Raw genomic sequence first — 19810 nt, forward strand, 5'->3', positions numbered from 1 at the left:
AATGAGACTTGTTTGAAGCTAAGCTAAAACCGAGTTGAGCTTTGTAAATTATAAAATAAACTAAAATGATTTCATATTAATTAATTAAATAAAATAAATTAGAGAAAACAAAACCTTCAGCCAAAATTTTGGTGTCTCTGTCTTAAGTATATATCCCTCTCAGAGTTTTTCTCTTAAGTATTTTCATGGACAAAAGTAAAGAAAACATGGAATGTAGAAGAAAGTTATATAACATAATCATCATCAAAACTTGGAGATAAGACCGGCTCCTTTTTTTTTTTTTTTTTATAGACACAATCTCACAACAAAGGCGCAAAACGAAAATAAACAGCAAATCTGCACTGGAAGAACTTGCAAGGGCCTTGGGGTTCTCGAGTAAAAACACTACTACTTCGGAGATTGAATCAAGAACATGATTACTGGAAAAGGATACATCTGCAGATTTGAGAGACAAACAAATCATCAACACAAGACAACAACAACAACAGTATAAAATAATAGGATCTGATCTTAGAATGGTGAAAACAAACCTTTTGTTGCCCTCTCAAGTAGACATTTGGCAAATACTATTTACATCTGGAGAAACCTACAAAGAGATAGCACACATTTTATTAACACACATTGCTTCAATCTTTAGTCTATAAAGACAAGGAAGAGATTTTTTTTTTTTATATATATATATTTGGTAAAACCTTTAGAGCTCGCAGCAGAATCGACCTGAGAGTCTTTTCTCTCTATAAAACTAGCTGTGTTCCGAATGCTATCTGAAAACGTGACCCCCGTTTTGTTGAACCCGGAGATTTTCTATAAGGGACTGGTAGAATGACTTGAGTCCCCGGATATCATTACCCTGCAAGGAGAAACTATGTTTAAGCACACGACGAGAGGAATTTCATCTATACCTTACGGTAGTTTGAGGGAGTAAAAAAACTTATCAAACCTGCAACTTTTGGCAATACTGCTCCGCCAAATCTTGTGGGATATGTGCTGCTGGAAAACTTTTCGACATCAGATACATGAGAAACGCATTACCAAACTTTTCATACATCACTTTCTGAGCCGTGATGATTTCCCCAAACAAGGCGTGCTGTTTCAATAATACAGATGCATAGGGAACAATGAAAATCCAGTCAGTTTTGGAATTCACTCTCTAGTTTATACAACAACTGTAACTAACAGAAAACTCCAAAAAGGAAAGAGAAATGAAGTTTCTTATGCTTACAGTAGTTGCATCAGTGAAATCGAAGGATTTATTTAGCACACTGTACAAACAGCAGTTTGTTGCAAAAGTTTCGATCATGAAATTCTGAAAACCTGGAACCTGAAAGCAAATAATCCTAGGTCATGACATTTGTGCTTCTTCTATAAAGAAATGAAAGTTTATAAATGTTATTTAGCAGGCATACCTTCTCCTCGCTATATGGTTTGGCGCACCAATCTTTAATAAGCTTGATAAATATCTGTACGCAAGCCTATATTTATGGCAAAGAATAAAAAGAAGAGGGTAATAAGTAAGCGATAAAGATCATCATAAGTATATGAATATATGCAACAGAAGGGAAGTGTTTACAAACCTTACGTACTGTAATATCCTTGTGATTACAGGAAGAGGTCAAAAGCAGCTGCATCATACGGTCTAGGTAAGCCCCACTTTTGGGCGTAAGAAATACAGAAGAAAGATCGTGTGTGGCTATCACATGAAGAAATGTATACAGCGTCCTTTGAAGCTCTATCCGTTCTCTAATTTCCTACACAGGGACAATAGCATATATATATATGACTGGATATAAAGGATGCTACGATATCAACAATTCTCAAGTTGTAATTGCACAATATCCAGGAAATCATGTGCGGAGATGGAGCTAAAAAGAAAACCAAACAAAATATGGTACCTCATTAACAGTCTCAGCCTCATTAACATCTTCTGGGATTACATCGAAAATCCTATCAGCAACCACGGGATATACTTCTTCCAGTATTTCACGGAGAGCGCTGTTGAACTTGCAGATAAGCTGATTGAGTAATACCAGGAAACCAACCGTTTCCTTAGGCTGCAACAACATACATACACAGTATGAATTTTTGTTGATGAAGTTATAAATTAGTGTGTAGTGTGCCCAACGCAGCATCATTACACAAAACTAAGTATATTGATCAGTAGATATTGTTCTCAGAGAAGAAGTGAATCGTAGGATTTCAAATAAATATCAATTTGAGGAAATGAAAGCAGTTGAGCATTGAATTATCAATTATGTAAGGTGAGCTTTGAAATTTTTCGTTATACCTCACTATCAGCAAGTAGCTGTTCCAAGGCCTTGGGAAGATAAGGGAACACAGAGGATCCAAGGGTATCAACCATACGGTGTATGAATGATGTGACCTGCAGAGAAGAGGAAAAGCTATTCACTGACCTGTGATCAATAACTTAATAGAAAGGAATATGGAACACTACTGATTACAATATGTCTACTTATTAACACACAGCTAAACTCATACCTTACTCCGTAAAGGCTTCACCTTTGGAAATGCAATAAGAACCCTTAGAAGTACATCTAGTGTCTACATTATGGAGAAGATTACCAATTGTTAAAAAAGACAGCAGTTTCAACTAGGACAGTGAATTAAATACAGTCGACAGTTGAAGTTGCATTAAGTACAAAAACATTAAAAGACAGGTTGCAAAGCAAAACATGATTAATAAGAGGAAAAAGAACTACTTTTATACAAACCTGCTTAAACATGAGACCAATTCCAGGACGACTCCCAGTAACAAGACGTTCACTGAAGCCCTGAATTTTAAGCAAAAGTGTAAGAACAAGCCCAGAAATGGCAAAATTTTAGGTACCTAGTAACAAATCTCACATACAGAAAGATGTATTTTGGAGAAACTAGAATTAACGGAGAACAAACCTTGCTGAGAGCATTAATTGCCACAATAGCAAACTGGATATTTGCAATTTTCACAGGAAAGTCTTCTGAATTTGCAACTTTCGCCTGCTGAACTCCTGCCTCAATCTGGTACAATCACATCATATGGAAAGAGAGTGAGTATACCTGACAATGAATGATGCCAAAAAGTTTCAGGAAACAAGAGAATGGTAGAAACAAAGACCTGTTGACAAAGAGGGGTAAGCAGTAAAGACAGATACTCTGCCTGCTTTTCAGCTGGGACATCCTCCAACCCTATGATTAAGCCAATAGCCTACAGAAAACCACATTAAGAGTTAGAGATTATATTTTACTGTGCTGAAACAAGTTTCTTTTCCAAGTCAGACGTTCATATATGAAAACAGAAGCATCAAGGGGCAGTCATAACCTCAAAAATGTGACTACCATCTTCAGTTCCAGAAAGTTCTCTTGATGCATAGTTCATGGTCGTCAACTGGGACAACGTATCTTGAAGGTTCTGATTTTTCAAAAAACGATGTGATTAGACAAAAAAAGTAAAGAAACAAATACATCTGATTTACAGGATTGGGTAACTGTCTTAGATCAAAGAAGCTGTCGACAAGAGAAAACCAAATCCTTACCCGCAAGATCTCGTCAATGAATGGTACAAGCTTTGATTTTAACAATTTCACGACTCTCATGAACAAGTAACATGCTCTACGGCTCACATAAACATTCTGGTGATGCAGACCTCTTTCGTCAAGAAAAGCACCAAGAACATTGGGAATGTACTGGGAATTTTCGTGAATAAACTTCAAGTACCTAGTTATATTTTCCAAGTATACTAGTGCAACAAGTCTATGAGAATGACCAGGGAACTGTGTGGTCAAGATCATTGGAATTAGTTCACTCAAACACCCAGATCCTGTTTTCATGGCCTCCTCGGTCAGAGACTCTCCGAATGAATACAAAAGCGAAAGAGCAGCTTCCACTTCTTCGACATTTCTCTCGGATGTGGATTCAACAGCATTTGCTAGTGAGTTACGAATGAAATGCTGAGTCAGTTCGGGAGCAACACGGCCCACTGTACGTAATAAGACAAAGAGGTCTTTTCTCAACTCGGACATTCTATCTTCCTCTTCCAATCCAACTTTATCCAGTGAATTAAGGTCATCACGATACATAGGATCATAGCATATCTGAATTCTTATCACTTCAAGTATCTGAGTGATGTGGAGCAGCTGCTTCTCTTTTAATGCAGGGAGGCCTTTGAGAGTGGAAACATAACCTAGGAGAAATTGGACGATGCTAAAAGTAGATTCCACCTTACAGTTCTGCATAACACGAAAAACTGATGGCAGAACTTCGTTCAGCAAGTCCATGGAGACTGCCTTGGTTTCCTCTGAGTTCAACCGCTTATGGCATTCTAGAACCTCAACAGCATAGCCAGTAAGCAAAGCAGATACTTTTGCTACCAATTCCGACTCAGCATCTCCGGATACTAAACCAAGAACACGACTTATTTGAAGGGTCTGCAAAAGGGTCAGTTTTGACTGCGGATCCATCCGCTTAGAAACCATGGCTAAGACACAACCAGCTGCTGCACCGCTGACTTCATCAGACATTCCATCAGACAGAATCAATTCAAACAGTAACGGAACAAATGCATCATTTGCAACCAATCCAATGTCAATCCAAGAAACAAATCTTCTCATGCAATCTAACACAGTGGCAGAAAGATCCGGATCGGAATTCTTGTACAACGATACAATGTCGTACCATGCTCTAGCAATCTGAGGGACACATTGTTGCCTCATTGCATCCTTGACTCGAGCAGCCACAGAAATCTCTTCCGGTGTCCGAGGGTAATCCAAGCTAATCAACTCATCATCCAAGGCACTCAAAACCCGACAAAACATATCGATCACAACAGCTCCTTTGCTCAGGTGACCCATAAAATCAACAAACACCGAAGACCAAATCAAAGGGTACTCAAAATAGATCAAAGTAGCCAAAACCTGTGCAAGCTTGTTCTTTACAAACGGTGGCCCTTCCACAACTCTAACAGCATTCTCACTATCAATAACCTCAAGACACGCCATTGAAAACACTGATTTCCTGACGTAACTCTTCTCATCCAAGCTCAAGGATCCATAGTTAACACTCAAAACATCCTGCAGCGCTTGCAGGCACCAGAACTGAACTTGGACAACGTTACAAAGCCATAACTTGTCAATACATATACTACAAATAGATGGAGTTTCTTTCATTATCCGACAATACTCAACCGCCCGAGACTTCAACGCCGAGTCACCAGATTCAAAGCTAATTATAATTGCCTTTTCAAGGTCATCCATTGTGTTAAACAACCCTCTAAAACCGAGATTCAAAATCCAGTCCTGCTTAATTTGTATAGAAGTCAAACAATGGCTCAGATTAGTATCGTCAGCTAGCTCTCTCAGCCTTCACCGTCCTCTTCGATTTTGATAACGAAGAAGAAGAAAGAAGAAGGGGAAAAAAACGAAACTTTTTAAGTGGGTTTGGCTTGAGGGCTTACCAGAAGTAAGGATCTCGGCGATTATGCGATTAAAAAGGATCGATTTTTGGAAGTGAGCTGTTGAGTAGAAAAGGGGAATTTGAAACCCTAGTTTTGAGTTTCTTCTTCGAATTCAAGGTTTTTTTTAGTAAATATAAATTATTTTTGTTTTTTTTTTGACGATAAATTATTTTTGTTTCTGATGAGAGCTTATGGAGATTTTACATATATATATATGAAGAAATTTGTGAGACTTGGAAAGAAGACGGAGCGTAGGGTTTTTTTTTTATACACACTTTATTTAATTATTATTTGGCCTGCTAAAAAAATTTATTAGAGTAAATAAATAAGGGAGATCTTAGGAAATAAATTATTTTTCATTGCCAGCATTTATAATTTCAAAGTTTTAAAACCGACTGTAACATGAATAATATAACCCAACAAAAATTCAAGAAATCGGGTCCATGGGCTTTTGTATCGTCCCAAAACTAAAACTAGCACGCAAAAATACATGTGTCTCGACACTATACAACAAAGACAAAAGAATACATCATTCCCGACAATCTCGGCAAGTGCACTATTCATTTTAACTGATTGATTCTTTTCTGTTTTGATCAAGTGATGTTATATTAGAGCAAAGAGTTTGGTTTGGTATAATTACATTCAGCCATAGAGAACTAAACCTATGCACCTGAAGCCCCGGGCTACCTTCCTACAGCCACATAACCAATTTGCCTATAAATAAAGGCCTTTACAAAAAGTCATAGAGCTGAACCATTGACCAAAAAAATCAAGATCAAACAGATAGCAAATGTCTTTCTTCCATAAAAATGTGGTGCAACCAAGGTGAGTGATCTTCTGCAACATACGAGTTTAACCTGCCATCAACTGTTACACTTAGCGGTTCGAAGAACTCCTCTGTTTGAAACTGAGTTTTTCAAAAAAAAAAAATCCAAATTTGAATAGGGTCCAAAGTTGCTTCTACCTTCACAGATTGACATCTGAAGGAAGGCCAAGCCGTAGACGTACTGATAGCATTGAAAAAAAAGTTTTTCTAAAATGCAAAAATATCACCTTCTCCATTTTATGACTTCTTATACTGTCAATGTCCCAAAGGAGACATGTCGTGCTTATTTGGTCGAGAACTCTAGTAAACGCCCTTCTATTACGAAGAAGTATAACTGATTGATTCAACTACAAATTTAAAACTCAAAACTTTTTTACCTCGTTTATGTAGTGAAAAAATCACTTCGTTTTTACTCCCAATATTACTCGCCCGTCTCGGAAAAGAAAGTACCGATTTTTTATTGACTTTGTAGTCGTGCTTATTCTATAGAAGAAGAAGAAAAGAGAGAATCAAACCTTAATGCATAAATTAAAAATCTTATGTGCCATGTGTATCCATATATGGTAAACATCGAAAAGATCTGAGGGAGAGAGGGCACAATACTCTATAGAAGTCAGATGCAAGTGCCCAAAAAGAAGGTGTAATAAGAGAGTGTAAGAGAGAGAAATCTCCTCTTCTTTTCCTTTCATGCTACGACAAAACTTCACCGCCACCTGTTTTGTCTTTAGTCTATATATAATTGCTAATTTCGCATTGTCACTTTTGTTCAATATAATTTGTTTGCTTATAGCTATATATTATTAATGTTCTAGACTTTGAAAAACAATATATATTCATGTATAATAATAACACTACAAATCATATAAAACACGAAACCCTATATAGTGTGGTAGAGAGAGAGAAGAGATTAACAAATGGTTGGGATTTTCTTTGACACCTCATTTGAGAACTTGCGATAGAGAAGAAGAAGAAAAAGACGAAGAAGAACTTAGGCACAACGGTTCGGATGGGGTCTCTCTTCTTCGCCGATCCTCTCACACATCATCCTTCTGGTATTACTTATACATGAAATATATCATATATGTTGTTTGTTGGCTTGGCCACTGCTCACTGTTGACGATCGATATTCCTTTTTTCTATTTTTGTTGTAGTGGGGAGATATGATATTAACATTGATCACCATCACACTACAAAAAATAAGGCTTTTCACGTCGGTTTTTTCAATTGTTAACGTCGGTATAAAACTGACGCTAATATAATAACGTCGGTTGTAAAAGTGACGTAATATCTCCCGACGCCAAAATATTTTGCTTCACTTATATAATTGACGTTAAAAATAACGTCAGAATTATAACGTCACTTTTATTTAAACTTAGCGTCGGTTTCAATTGACGTTAAAACTATTACTTGGGGTCATATACAACCGACGTTAAAATATACAAATCCCTAACAGTTTTTTAATTTTTTTTTGTATTTAGTCTAATTAGAATTGCAATTTACTAACATTAGAAAGACTATTAATCCAAAAAATTCTTTGATTATTTGAATATACAGTTTTACATAAACCATACTTTGTCTATAAAAATACATATAATTTTGTAAATAAGTGTATATCTCTACGTCTTCCCAGTTACTTGCCGAACGTCTTTTGTAAGCTAAGCTTGCTTGTACGAAGTCCCAAAATTCTCTGAAAAAAATATAGAAACAAAAATACTTTAATAAAAACATTATATCTACCATAAGACTACTATTTTCAAGTGAAAATCACAGCTACTGATGAGTATAAGAAGAGAGAAAGAGCTTTAGGAAAAACACTTATTACACATGTTGCAGAAAAGAGATGATAACATTCTAGTTTCGGATGAAATCACAGCAAGAACAGAGCACTGTGACCAATCCTCCTACTAGAGTGAGTCCCTTGCTCTTGAATAGAAAAGACTCTTATTGTTTAATTGCATGAAAACTCAACTGAACAAGAACGAAACAAGACTGAATTGATTTGGAATTAAAAAAACAGGCAACAAAAGAACCGGTGTGAAACTCTGAAGGAGCACTCACCACAAAACCATAAGCTCAGCAAGAAGATAAATTGCAGAACAATAATCAAACATAGCAAAGGCTATGTTAACTTACACAAATTGTAGAGTGGTGAGGTTTCTGGTTGTATGAGACAATGTGTCAAGACAGAATTGGCTAGGAAGACCCCTTTTTGATTAAGAAAACAAGACAATCTCAGAAATCACAGTGCAGAGACACAACTCAAATTCTCATGCTAATACCATAATATATATACCTTGGAAATGACACGTTTAGCCTCCCAAAGTGCATGATCTATGTGTCCTGTGAGTTTATCATACAAAAAGGACATAATACTATTCTCTGCCAATAAGACAGAGGCTTTGTAAATGTCAATGATCTCACAAGAGTTCTCAAATCAAATGCAATTCATCAAAGAAAGCATTGGATACTGAAAGAATTGAGAAACAAATAAGTTCCTGAACCACATCACATCATCATCCTGGAGATCATAAAGGGAAGACAATGAATCACTCAATATAAGAACCATTAAGTTCTGGCTTTCAGTTACTAAGAGTATAAGAAACATACCGTGAAAACAAAGTTGTAATCCTTTTCAAGAACAGTCCGAAAGAAAATCGATTCTTCTCCACATCATTTTCAAATAAGAACTAGTCATGAAATAAGTCTCGCTACCAGAGAAATCAACATCTTCTGTTTCAAGTCTGAAACAATATGCATTTCTTTGCAACGCAAATACTCTTTAGCCTCCAAAGCAATCTTTAGTTGCAGCTCTACGCAACACATCTTCTAGCTTAGGTTCCTCAATTTCCTCATAGTTAACTAAACCTAGAATAAAAATGCAGAACATAGTAACTTGGAGATGAACTTGTGAGATCCAAAAATCGAACTCAAATTCTACTACTAGCAGTACCAGAAACAAGAACACGATTTTTATAATGTGGAGCGATTACATCTCCAAGAAATCTTTGGCGCACACAATATTCCCTTCTCTCTGAGCAAAATTGAGCTCGCTCGCTCGAGTCTCGACCCAGAGAACAATCATCTTCTCTCAAATCAAAGGAGAGAACATCTTATATACTTTACTTTGTTCCATCTCTCTCTCTGTTCGATTATATTTTTGTAGATGCGAATATCTTAGAGATTCATTTAACTGGTAAGTTTTTTTTTTTTTTTTTTTTACTTGTGTGTTATATTGAATGATGATGAAGGTGTTGTTAGTTTTTTATTTTCTTAAGAACAAAGCTTTTTCCATTCATCTTTCTATTTCTGGGTTAATAAAGCTGGAAACCTTCTTTTATTTTATATATATATATATATATAGATCCATGTTCGTCTACTTTGATTCGTGTTGTCGAATTGTTAGGATTCTCTTGTGATTATTGATTCCGTTTTTTTTTTTTTTTTTTTGTGTGTGTGTCTGTGTGCAATTTGACAAGCCCGTTCGTATAAGTTTTTGATTATTCATGATCTTTGATCTCTCTCTCGATAGGGTGAATTCGAGATTAAGGATTTGTGCGAAAGATCAACCCAAGTTGTTTGGTATTTTGGGATTCGAGAGAGTGGGTGTTAAAATCGAGCGATACAGAGGATCCGTTTCAGATCTGTTTCATCTCCTCCGGTACTTTGATTCGTCCTCTCTCTGTGTGGGTGTTTTAAACTATGCTTAGCTAGTGCATGAACAATAAGCGGCATTGGAGTCGCTGATAAACTTGTTTAATGGAGCAAATCAAGATCATGAAACCGTTGCTTAGAGGAGGAATCGACGAAGATGAAACCAATTGAATGATTGATTTTGCTCCTACAAAATTCATCTTTGAAGATAGTTAACTCGATATCTCTACTTTTGCTCTGTGTTGTGGTGTGGTGTGGTGGTGAGGGAGATCTCTGATTTTGCGGGAGCTCATGGAAGAGATGACTCCTGCTGTTGCAATGACTCTTAGCTTAGCTAATACAATGTGTGACTCCTCACCACCTGTGGAGATCACTCACCTCAAGAACGTTACTGATTCTACTGATTTGTTATCTGATTCCAACGAATCCCCCATGGAAGGTGAATCTGAATTGTTGAAAAGCGGGTCTTCTTCTTCTACTAATGTTTTAGATGAAGACGAGGTACTACTCTCTGCTGTGGAGGATGATGATAATAGTGCTCATCACATATAGTAGTTTCTAACTGCGGGGATTCAAGGGCGGTATTATTTCGTGGCAAAGAAGCCATGCCCTTATCAGTCGATCACAAAGTAAAAAGAGTTTCCTTTCTTTCCTTCTATCCAAGAGTTTGCACACTCTAATAGACCGACTTGTGAAGTTGTTTCTTACCTCTTTCCCTTTTTCTGCAGCCAGATAGAGAGGATGAATATGCAAGAATAGAAAATGCTGGTGGTAAAGTTATACAATGGCAAGATGATGGCAAGAACACCAAAAACACGTGCGCCTTGCCATTGTATAACTTTACCACCAGCATTTTCTATCACAGTGTATCTTGGTAAGTCATAAACTTAATTTTCACAACCTATTCTGCATTGGATCCATTTGTCGCATTCGTGTTGCCCTAGTTATGGTCTGAAGTAAATAAGCTCTTTAAGAAAAATAAAAACAAGTATACTGTATATAATAACTTAATGAAATACTATAAAATGTAACAGGAGGGTATGAGGAGGAGGAGAAAGCAGCGAGGGCTTATGATTTAGCGGCTCTGAAGTATTGGGGTCCTACCACTCACTTAAATTTCTCTGTGAGTTTGATCTGGTCCCTACCTCCTCCACTTCTAACTCCTTCATTATTTTATATATGTTCACACTCATGCAACATACCAGATTTGTAATTACTACTTATTTGGATCTTGAATATTAACCTGAATATTACAAAAACTATGACAAAAAGTCATGCAGTATTTTGTGAAACAAGTCACAAAGTTTTAAAAACTACAAAAGCAGTATAGAAATAGGCCAATAATACAAGCAGACCCATAGATAGTAACCGAATCTTCCGCTCCGGTTGGCTTTGTTAAACATCGAAGAGACATCTAGCCACGTCCCCGGTGCCCGCGTCCACGGCACCCACGACCACGTGATCTACGTCCCCGTTGTCCTCTCCCTCGAGCAATAAAAGACTCTTTTGTCTCTTTAGCTTTAATGGAAGGTTGAACCGGTCTCTCTCGCAGTAATCTTTGTCCGGAAGGAGTCATATGGTCCATCATTTCAGATTCACTATCAGAATCCTCTGCATCAACTAAATCTCCATCTGAGGGAAGTGAATCCCCATCTGAAAAAGAAGAGCCCAAACGGCTAAATTTATTTTTAGCAAGGACACTTCTTACCTCTCGGTCACTAAGAACATCACTATCTTTTGTGACTGCAACTTCATCGTCTTGGACTTTGGAGCCTTCTTGAATGACAACATTCGTGGATTCATGTTGAAGATTGATTGGAGAGACTAGAGTTGGGGCGGTAGATAAACTAACATTGGCAGGAGCATTGACCTCATTAGAGACAACTTTGGTGGCTTTTTGATGTGGCAACTTTTGGTTCATGCAACGGGAAGCTTTATGTCCTAACTGTCCACAATCTCCACACTGAACAGGAACCCAAGCGTATTCAACATCAACCATAGATATGTTTCCCTTTTTATCCACAGCTGCAATCCTAGGAGGGAATGCTTTACTCAAATCCACTTCCACCAAGATCTTAGCCTCACCCATTAGAGAAGGGTCAAGTCATGGTTTGTAAGTAGCCATAGGAGCACCTAAACCTGAAGCAATATGGCTAATTCCTGGAATTGAGTAGAGACTGTTCGGAATCTTTTTTTAAGGGTTACCCAAACCGGAATAGTCGAGATATCTGGGATATCAAAAGTATCTGCAGTGGACCAAGGAGCAACAAACATAAGACAATCATCAACATGCCATAAACCTCTTTGAAGAACCCAAGCTCTTGTTGAAGCATCTGGGATGTGGAAGAGAAACTTAGAGTCATCTAATTTGCGGATAAAGATTCTACACTTCCTTCCCCAAATTCTATTGACTACCGCATGAACCAAGCCACCAGAAGGAGGATTACATCTATAGAACTGGCCTAAGACATATTCTTTCTGGTTCTCTAGACCTTGCTTCAAGACATGACTTGGAATTGTTACCTTTGGAGTTCCGTCTTCCATGTAATCCGGTGAAGTAGCTCTATACAGATTCCTTGCTGCAGGATCCATTTTAGCAGCCCAAGGAAACCTAATAGCATCCTCGTGATCCAATTCAGGAGTGTTTGAATCCACAACTGTTTTCTTCACTGCAAGATTAAGACCATTTTAAGTGGTACAGTCCATGCTCCCTTGAGAGGTGAGGAGTGAGGAGAGGATTACAATGGAGGAGCTTTTTTGGGTTGAGTAGCGGGTTTTTGTGTGTCAAGGAGAGATGGCAGAACGGAGACGACTTCACCATCGCAATTGACTCCCTCAGACTCATCTTGTACGACAATGTTACTCAGCCGAGAGATTGTTGACATGGTAGTGACAGGAACTGTGGGCTTTAATCTCGGAAAATAATCTGTAATTATGCGAGAAGAAGAACCAGACAAAGCTAGTGACGATCCAACTCTTGATGATTTCGCCAAGGAGGTAAGGGGAAGAACAATCTCCCCTGTAGCAACAACCGGCTGAGATTCATCAACCAAGGAGATCACCGCCGCTTGAGGAGGAGGTTTCACCGATGGAGAAGAAGTCTTCTGGGTCCACCGATGAAGGTGCGGCCACTGAGGATCGACGGCCACTCCTTCTCCTCCATGAACATCCTTGGCTCCGTTGACGTGAGATAAACCCGAGACCGATTTCATCAAAGGAGGTGCTGGCAGTCGAATTAATGAAGCTTATCTTGCCAATGAAGAGCAGGAGAAGCAGCCGACGACGACTCCGCAGTTGCGGCTTCGTCGGAGAAAGCAAATCTGAAAGCTGAAGTTTTGGTTTCGCCTTATCGAGAGAGAAAAAATCTTGCGTGTGTTCTCTGTAATGACTTTTACTCGGGTTTAGTTTAATAAACGATGTTATTGACTTAATTTGATGGATTCATTTAGAGTTGGTTTGTAACTAATATCAGTGTTTTTGATGCTCTTTTATCCAGTTGAGTAATTACGAAAAGGAGATCGAGGAACTCGATAACATGAATAGGCAAGAATTTGTTGCCATGTTGAGGAGGTATAACTAGTACTCAACCTAAAACATCACTCTCATTGCAATATTTGATATTTATAGGCTTTCTATATATACATAGTTACATACTTAACCAAAGCTTTGATATGAAATTCCCATATCATATAGGAATAGTAGTGGGTTTTTGGAGGGGAGCTTCCGTTTACAGAGGAGTTACAAGGTTTGATTTGGACATACCTTGTAAAAACTAATTATGAGCAATTGAGCATGTATATAGCATTAGAGGATGTTTATGATCATGGATGTATAATGCATGCAGGCATCATCAACATGGAAGATGGCAAGCTAGAATCGGAAGAGTTGCTGGAAACAAGGACCTGTACCTTGGCACATTTAGTATGAGACCACTTCTATAAATGGTTGAATATATAACATTATACATTGTTGTTATTAATTAGTAACTCTATATCGCAACTTTGATGAAGGTACGCAAGAAGAAGCAGCGGAGGCGTATGATATCGCGGCAATAAAATTCAGAGGCTTAAACGCTGTAACCAATTTCGATATAAACAGATATGACGTGAAGAGGTATATAGCATGTAGTTTAAATATATGTCTGCATGTGTATGTTAGTATGTATGCAAATTGCTTTAAATATCTTGTTGATGACGAAGTTGTTGTGTATAGCTTTATTAAAATCGGCTCCATACCTCACAGTCACAGATAAATGATTTCATCAGAATCCACTTTACGTGTGTCTCTTCCCTCCCTTGCACATTTCCCTCAATTATTACTGTAAAGTTTAACAATATATTTGGTTTTGTATAACTCTCCCCATCAATAACCTTTAAGTTTGAATTCAACTGTTTTATTATTATCTTCATCATATATGAATATATGTTTGCAGATGAGATTATTATACAATCACATGTGCATAGTGCAAACATTATATATAGTGTGACCGTGATGAACACATTTGTAATTAGTGTTTTATTTGCTGCGGATCCAAATAATAATATCACATCTGAAATCATATACTGTATGATGGGCCTTATTTTGATAAGATATTATTAAAAGAAGAGATCCAAAACGGCCCACCGGATCTTTAAAATAATAATAGTTTTATCAAAAACTTCCATCCTCATCAGTATCATCTTCTTGGTTCGTTCCATCTTTGTCTAAATTTAAAACGTAAAAAAAAAAAAAAAACAACCAGGAACCCTGATCCTCTACGTTACACGTTCTTCAGATTCACTTTTCAAATCGATTCAGATTACGCAGCTATTCAAAATCGAGAAACCCTGATTTCATAATTAAAGAGATTTTGAAACTCTCAATCCTAATTTCGATTCTGCGAAATTTACACAATGGAACCGTTGCCATTACAAAGTTTGAGACTTTTTCTATTATGTTTCTTCGTCTTCTTCTCCATCTCTGCTTCTTCTATCTTAATTGACTCACAATCACAAGATTCTTCCATCACTCCTCCTCTTCCACCGCCTCCTCCAGTAAGGGTCTTTGAGAATAACAAGGCGATTCACGAGAAGCATCACCACAGAAGAAAAAAATGGCGAGAGAGAAGGAAGTCAAGGAACCATCATCATCATCATCGGAAGAAGAAGGTGAACACGGGAAATACGGTGGGGCTTTTCTTCGCCGGTGTAGCTGCAGCTTTACAAGTAGTTGTTGCTGCTTTCTTACTTTTTAAAAGAAGTCAGCTTCTCCGCAAGATCAATGATTTACAACAACACTAAAATGAGCATTGCTGTTGGAGTTAAGTCATCTCAATTTTGGTTCTTTTTTTTTCCATAATCTGTAAATTTATTGTCTTTGGCTGCAACTCAATATTGTTATTTAGATCACATCTGAGTATTGTTAGTTGTTCTGCTTTTAATCTGGAACCAGTCGTTTCAATGGAGATGGGGATGAAAGTTCTTAGATTTGGTGATACATTTTTGAAATAAACTGTTAAAATGTGTTCTTAATTCCCAGGTCCAGCTGTAGATCTAAGTTAGCTATTTTGCAAACACACATGATGGCTCCTTTTTGTATGGTTCTAATGGGTTAATGTCAACCATATCATATAGAATCATTGCAGAGGACCGATTTAAACTTGTGGAGTTGGGACCACTGAGCCCATGTGAGAGGTTTGGTCCTTAAAGTTAGCATTCTTTTGTTTCTTTCTCTATATTGGAAGGTTCACTCAAGTCAATGGTTAAGTTTAGCTAATGATATGATGACCAACTCAGGATCTTGAATGAAAAACTCACATACAATGTAATAATCTTGACAGGTTTTGAAGAATTACAAGGAACACAATACAGATATGACAAGAATCCATTAAAGATAAGAAGAAGAAGAAGAGGTGTTTGCTGTTGTTTTAGTCAAGGGGAGTCCCAAGTCTTTTTTTAACCAGTTCCTCCAAGAACACCCTTTAGCTTCTTGACTGTAGTTGCGTCAAGGAAAGTAGTACCCACGACGAGGTCAGTGGGAAGATTGTTAGCAAAGAGTGCGAAATCAAGAATCTGGAGACCCGGACTAGCGCTGCTGAATGTGACAAAGGCTGCAGCTGAGGATTTTCCCTGGTTGATTTGGAAATGAAGTAAGCCCTGTGGGAAAACCATGACCTGTCCTGGTTTAAGCGTCTGCACGAAGACAGCGTTTGCAGAGGAGACAAACCCAGCAGTGATAGAGCCCTCAAGGACGAAGAGAACCTCAGAGGCACCAGGGTGAGTGTGCATTGGGATCACACCTTTAGGAGCTAGGTCAAGTCTAGCTGTAGAGAGGCCTAGACCGTTCAGACCTGGGAACTGACCAACGAAACCGGGAGTGACAGCGGCACTGATGATGTTTGTAGTGTTTCCAGGAGTGCCTAAGCCTGAGAAGACAAAGTCACTAGCTTTGACATGAATCTGACGAATGCAAGGGTAACCTGCAGGGGTCTCAGCACGTTTCAGGTTTGCGACACAGAAGTCTTGAACAGAGGCATTGGATAGAGCAAAGAGAAGAGATAAGAGGAAGATAATGCGCATCATTTTGAATGACTGGTTTAGGAATAACTCTCTTCTCTTTTCTTTTTTTTATCTACTCTTCTCACTTCTCTCCTCTGTGTTTATATAGAGAGGTTGGTGGATAAACTGTGTGGTGAACGTTCGAAAGACGGAGATAAGCTTTTGGAAACCATTATGGACATCCAAGAACAAGGACCACTCTTAGAAACAAACAAAACGCCTCTTTTCTTTGCCTGCGTGTTCCGCATCATTAGTAGATCACTGGTGATTGTAAGGATGATGTAGACATTGATATTAATTACAGATGAAGAAAATTTTCGGAATCTGACTGCGGAGGCAAATTAAAAGACATCAGGCTAATTGCTGAATAATTAACTTGTCGCTCAAGTAAGTAGAAGAGCGCAAATCACGTCCATAAGAAGATAAGAAAAACTCGTTTACTTGAGAAGGTAGTTGGAGTTATGAGCCAAGCGCCAAAGATTTTGTCACAAGTTGGGTAAAGTTGACGTAGAGAATACGAGGAGGAGATGTGGATACGTATGTGTTGTAATGTAATGTGGACCAATGGCACATGTGACGGACCATTAAAAGACACTATTTGACAGCCAGAAGAAGCTTAACAAAGATGTCGACAAAAACAAAACAAAACAAGAAAAGCTCAAGAAAGATTCTTGGAATGATCCTTCTTTTTCTTGGCTATATATGTCACTAAACAATGTGTGAAGAGAGTACTAAACCATTGTGTCTTTTGTGTGAATTATGGGCCCAAAATTATAACAAATAGGGCTTTTTGGCCCATCAGTAACGTTTCGGCGAGAAAGAAGTAGTCAATCGAATCAGACCGGACTAAACCGGGAGAGATAGTAAACGGCTCTGTTTTTTCAAATTTTAACCATAACCAATTTTCTTTGTCTCTCTAAAACGATAAGAGTCTCCCAATATAAATTATTTTTTTTAACGGAAATTTTTTTAATTTAATATAACTATTTATTTAAAAACAAAATCAGAAAAAAATCTAACTAATAAACATATGTCCAGAAACGATTCTAGAATTCTAAAATGAGAATCGTTTCACTTTTCTCCTTGTTTTTCTCACATTCTCTCTTCCTTTATTATCATTTATTTGTTTTGAATTAACGAGAAGCTGGTTGAGATACCAGGGAATGCAGATGGTCTAACAGACAGACACACATGCATGCACACGAACACAACCATATTATTCAGAATCATCATCACCAAAAACTCTCTAATGGCGTCAATGAAACTCATGTTTCGAATCCTCCGTCACGCCATCTGCATCGCAATAACTCTCTTAAAGAGCCTCGTTTGGTGTTTATTCGACAATTTCGATTACCCGATTCTAATCAAGCTCGCGGATACATTCTTATCTTTATATTTTATAGTATTCTGCGATCTACGCCCGATCACCGTCGATTTAAACGACGGTGAAACCACGTTACATTTCTGGATCTCCGGCCACCGGAAAATCAACCGGCCGAACCTCCTCATGTTACACGGTTACGGAGCGAACTCGAAATGGCAATTTATTACTCAGGTCACGGATCTGTCGAGATCGTTTAATCTATTCATCCCCGATCTCGTTTTCTTCGGGAGATCGTACTCGAGAAACACAGATCGGAGCGTGGAGTTTCAGGCGAGGAGTATCGTCGGAGGTTTGAAGAGGCTTGGTTGTGGTGGTGGTAAAGACGGAGGAGATTTGTCGGTTTACTCGATTAGTTACGGTGGGTTCGTAGCGTACCGGATTGCGAAGATTTGGCCGGAGATGGTTGAGAGACTGGTGATTGTGAGTAGTGGAGTCGGGTTTACGCAGCAGCAGAAGGTGACGGAGATGAAAAAACACGGCGGATATGTGTCAGAGATTTTGGTTCCGAGTAGTCCGAGGGATCTGAGGTTGTTAGTTAGGGTTTCCATGAATACAGGTCTTAGGTTTCTTGACTGGGTTCCTGATTTTATCCTCTCCCAATTCATCTCTGTAAGTTCTGTTTCTTTTTGTTAATTTACTGACTCTGCCCCGTAGTTTAGTTTTTATTTAAAAAATGATCCAGATGTTAAAGATTTGCAGAATAAGCCCTTAAAGTTTTCAATCTTTGTTTAGGTGATGTATGAGACAAATCGACAAGAACTTTTAGATCTAGCTAAGAATTTGCTGGAAAGAGAAGAGGAGCCAGAGTTCTTTGCAATATCACAGGTCATTTGATCTTTTTTTTTTATCAAATAAAACAGTTTTTTTTTAACTGAATAATTAGTAACTGATGATTTATTTATTTTGGTGTTGATTAAATATTCAGAAAACGTTGATCGTTTGGGGTGACAAGGATCAGGTGTTTCCTTTGGAGCATGGACGTCGTCTACATAGGTAAATAATATTTGATGAGTGATGAATTGATGATAACTAAACTCTAACAATTTAAGTCATAATAAAGGATCTCTCACAGTTTAACCTCCATACTCTAATTTTGTTAGTAATATTATTATGTAATTTCTTTGCCACATAATTTTGTTTGACAGGAATTTGCCAAACTCGAGTTTAGAGGTATTGAAGGAAATTGGACATGGTGTAAACATTGAAGCACCAACTACTCTTAACAATTTGATTATCTCGTTTGTTTTAGGTGTTGTTCCTTAACTTCTACTGCTGTAGTTTTTCCTTTTTACGGTAGTAAATTTATGCATGGTTTATACCAATAATATATCCATTATCCATATTTGATCCAAAAAATATTCAACTAGGATGCAAAACTACCGGTCTAAAGGATTATAACATGTAAAACAAGTATGTCCAAACAAACTAACTGCCTAATCAATGCATTGGGTTTGGGATTAACAACTTGTATTCCAATCCGCATTTCTAGAATTTGACCATACAATGGAAGTTTTGGTGAAAACCAAGGGGGTTCATGGTGCATAGACAAGATAAAGACATTAATGTTCTTTGCATTTTCTTTGGTATGAACGAGGAGTTTTGAGTCAACGTGAGCATGTACCAGGACCTTAAAAACGTAACTTTATTTACTTCATCGACCAGACCACCATCGTGCTTCTCGCTATGACATTGCGGCCCACACCTTCAAGAAGCTCGCAGGCCAGCCCACGAAAAATACTCTCCTCGTGTGAATATCTGGCTTGCTCCTATATCATAGCTTCGATTTAACAGGTGTTTAATTCAAGTTTCATCCAAATCTATAAATAATTATAATTTTTTTTTTTTTTGTAATTATCCAAACTTCATATGTTAAATTTTCTGACCCATATTTTTAAATGTTACATGCTAAATACTAACTTCATACTATAAAATTTTAATATAGATTTTAAGTTCTCTGGTTCGACCTC

General features: G+C 37.7%; 4 protein-coding genes, 2 long non-coding RNA genes and 2 pseudogenes across 12 annotated transcripts; 3 read left to right on the top strand and 5 right to left on the bottom strand.

Moving 5' to 3' along the window:
* Nucleotides 1-115: 115 nt before the first annotated feature.
* LOC104701941 (exportin-T) lies at nucleotides 116-5744 on the bottom strand. 5 transcript variants are annotated; one of them, XM_010417709.2, is made up of 16 exons: nucleotides 5447-5744; nucleotides 3531-5288; nucleotides 3317-3406; nucleotides 3113-3202; nucleotides 2911-3015; nucleotides 2730-2789; nucleotides 2497-2559; nucleotides 2285-2380; nucleotides 1893-2051; nucleotides 1575-1748; nucleotides 1407-1472; nucleotides 1223-1321; nucleotides 941-1087; nucleotides 693-850; nucleotides 531-586; nucleotides 116-435 (listed from the first exon to the last, which is right to left on the bottom strand). In XM_010417709.2, the coding sequence occupies exons 2-14, from the start codon at nucleotides 5244-5246 to the stop codon at nucleotides 761-763; spliced, it is 2955 nt and encodes a 984-aa protein (XP_010416011.2). In that variant the 5' UTR covers nucleotides 5247-5288; nucleotides 5447-5744; the 3' UTR covers nucleotides 116-435; nucleotides 531-586; nucleotides 693-760. The 5 variants fall into 5 exon arrangements, with proteins under 5 accessions (XP_010416011.2, XP_010416013.2, XP_087313030.1 ...); XM_010417711.2 differs by having other exon boundaries at nucleotides 3531-5291; XM_087456904.1 differs by having other exon boundaries at nucleotides 718-850; nucleotides 5447-5699.
* Nucleotides 5745-6049: 305 nt separating this feature from the next.
* On the bottom strand, nucleotides 6050-6890 carry LOC109125556 (uncharacterized). The gene is made up of 2 exons (XR_002032632.2): nucleotides 6411-6890; nucleotides 6050-6303 (listed from the first exon to the last, which is right to left on the bottom strand). It is a non-coding gene; the product is annotated as an uncharacterized LOC109125556 (long non-coding RNA).
* Nucleotides 6891-7789: 899 nt separating this feature from the next.
* Nucleotides 7790-9584, bottom strand: LOC104701942 (uncharacterized). Its single transcript, XR_015561042.1, has 5 exons — nucleotides 9223-9584; nucleotides 8880-9137; nucleotides 8566-8790; nucleotides 8406-8477; nucleotides 7790-7959 (listed from the first exon to the last, which is right to left on the bottom strand). It is a non-coding gene; the product is annotated as an uncharacterized LOC104701942 (long non-coding RNA).
* Nucleotides 9585-10410: 826 nt separating this feature from the next.
* On the top strand, nucleotides 10411-14315 carry LOC104701943 (AP2-like ethylene-responsive transcription factor AIL1). Its single transcript, XM_087456932.1, has 7 exons — nucleotides 10411-10552; nucleotides 10652-10797; nucleotides 10958-11046; nucleotides 13420-13493; nucleotides 13617-13668; nucleotides 13768-13844; nucleotides 13934-14315. Exons 2-6 carry the CDS (start codon nucleotides 10686-10688, stop codon nucleotides 13795-13797), a joined length of 357 nt encoding a protein of 118 aa, XP_087313058.1. The 5' UTR covers nucleotides 10411-10552; nucleotides 10652-10685; the 3' UTR covers nucleotides 13798-13844; nucleotides 13934-14315.
* On the bottom strand, nucleotides 11130-12904 carry LOC147941634 (uncharacterized; annotated as a pseudogene). Its single transcript, XR_015561038.1, has 2 exons — nucleotides 12608-12904; nucleotides 11130-12534 (listed from the first exon to the last, which is right to left on the bottom strand). The product of XR_015561038.1 is annotated as an uncharacterized LOC147941634 (transcript).
* A 361-nt stretch (nucleotides 14316-14676) lies between the features above and the next one.
* LOC147941635 (uncharacterized) lies at nucleotides 14677-15394 on the top strand. The gene has a single exon (XM_087456931.1). It carries the CDS (start codon nucleotides 14816-14818, stop codon nucleotides 15200-15202), a length of 387 nt encoding a protein of 128 aa, XP_087313057.1. The 5' UTR covers nucleotides 14677-14815; the 3' UTR covers nucleotides 15203-15394.
* A 288-nt stretch (nucleotides 15395-15682) lies between these two features.
* LOC104701944 (germin-like protein subfamily 3 member 1 pseudogene) lies at nucleotides 15683-17255 on the bottom strand (annotated as a pseudogene). Its single transcript, XR_015561040.1, has one exon. The product of XR_015561040.1 is annotated as a germin-like protein subfamily 3 member 1 pseudogene (transcript).
* Nucleotides 17256-17472: 217 nt separating this feature from the next.
* On the top strand, nucleotides 17473-19199 carry LOC104704840 (uncharacterized). Its single transcript, XM_010420865.3, has 4 exons — nucleotides 17473-18452; nucleotides 18576-18668; nucleotides 18769-18836; nucleotides 18989-19199. Exons 1-4 carry the CDS (start codon nucleotides 17655-17657, stop codon nucleotides 19104-19106), a joined length of 1077 nt encoding a protein of 358 aa, XP_010419167.2. The 5' UTR covers nucleotides 17473-17654; the 3' UTR covers nucleotides 19107-19199.
* Nucleotides 19200-19810: the final 611 nt, after the last annotated feature.

This window comes from Camelina sativa, chromosome 7 (assembly GCF_030686135.1).
Source record: "Camelina sativa cultivar CO46 ecotype springtype chromosome 7, ASM3068613v1".
NCBI lineage: Eukaryota > Viridiplantae > Streptophyta > Magnoliopsida > Brassicales > Brassicaceae > Camelina > Camelina sativa.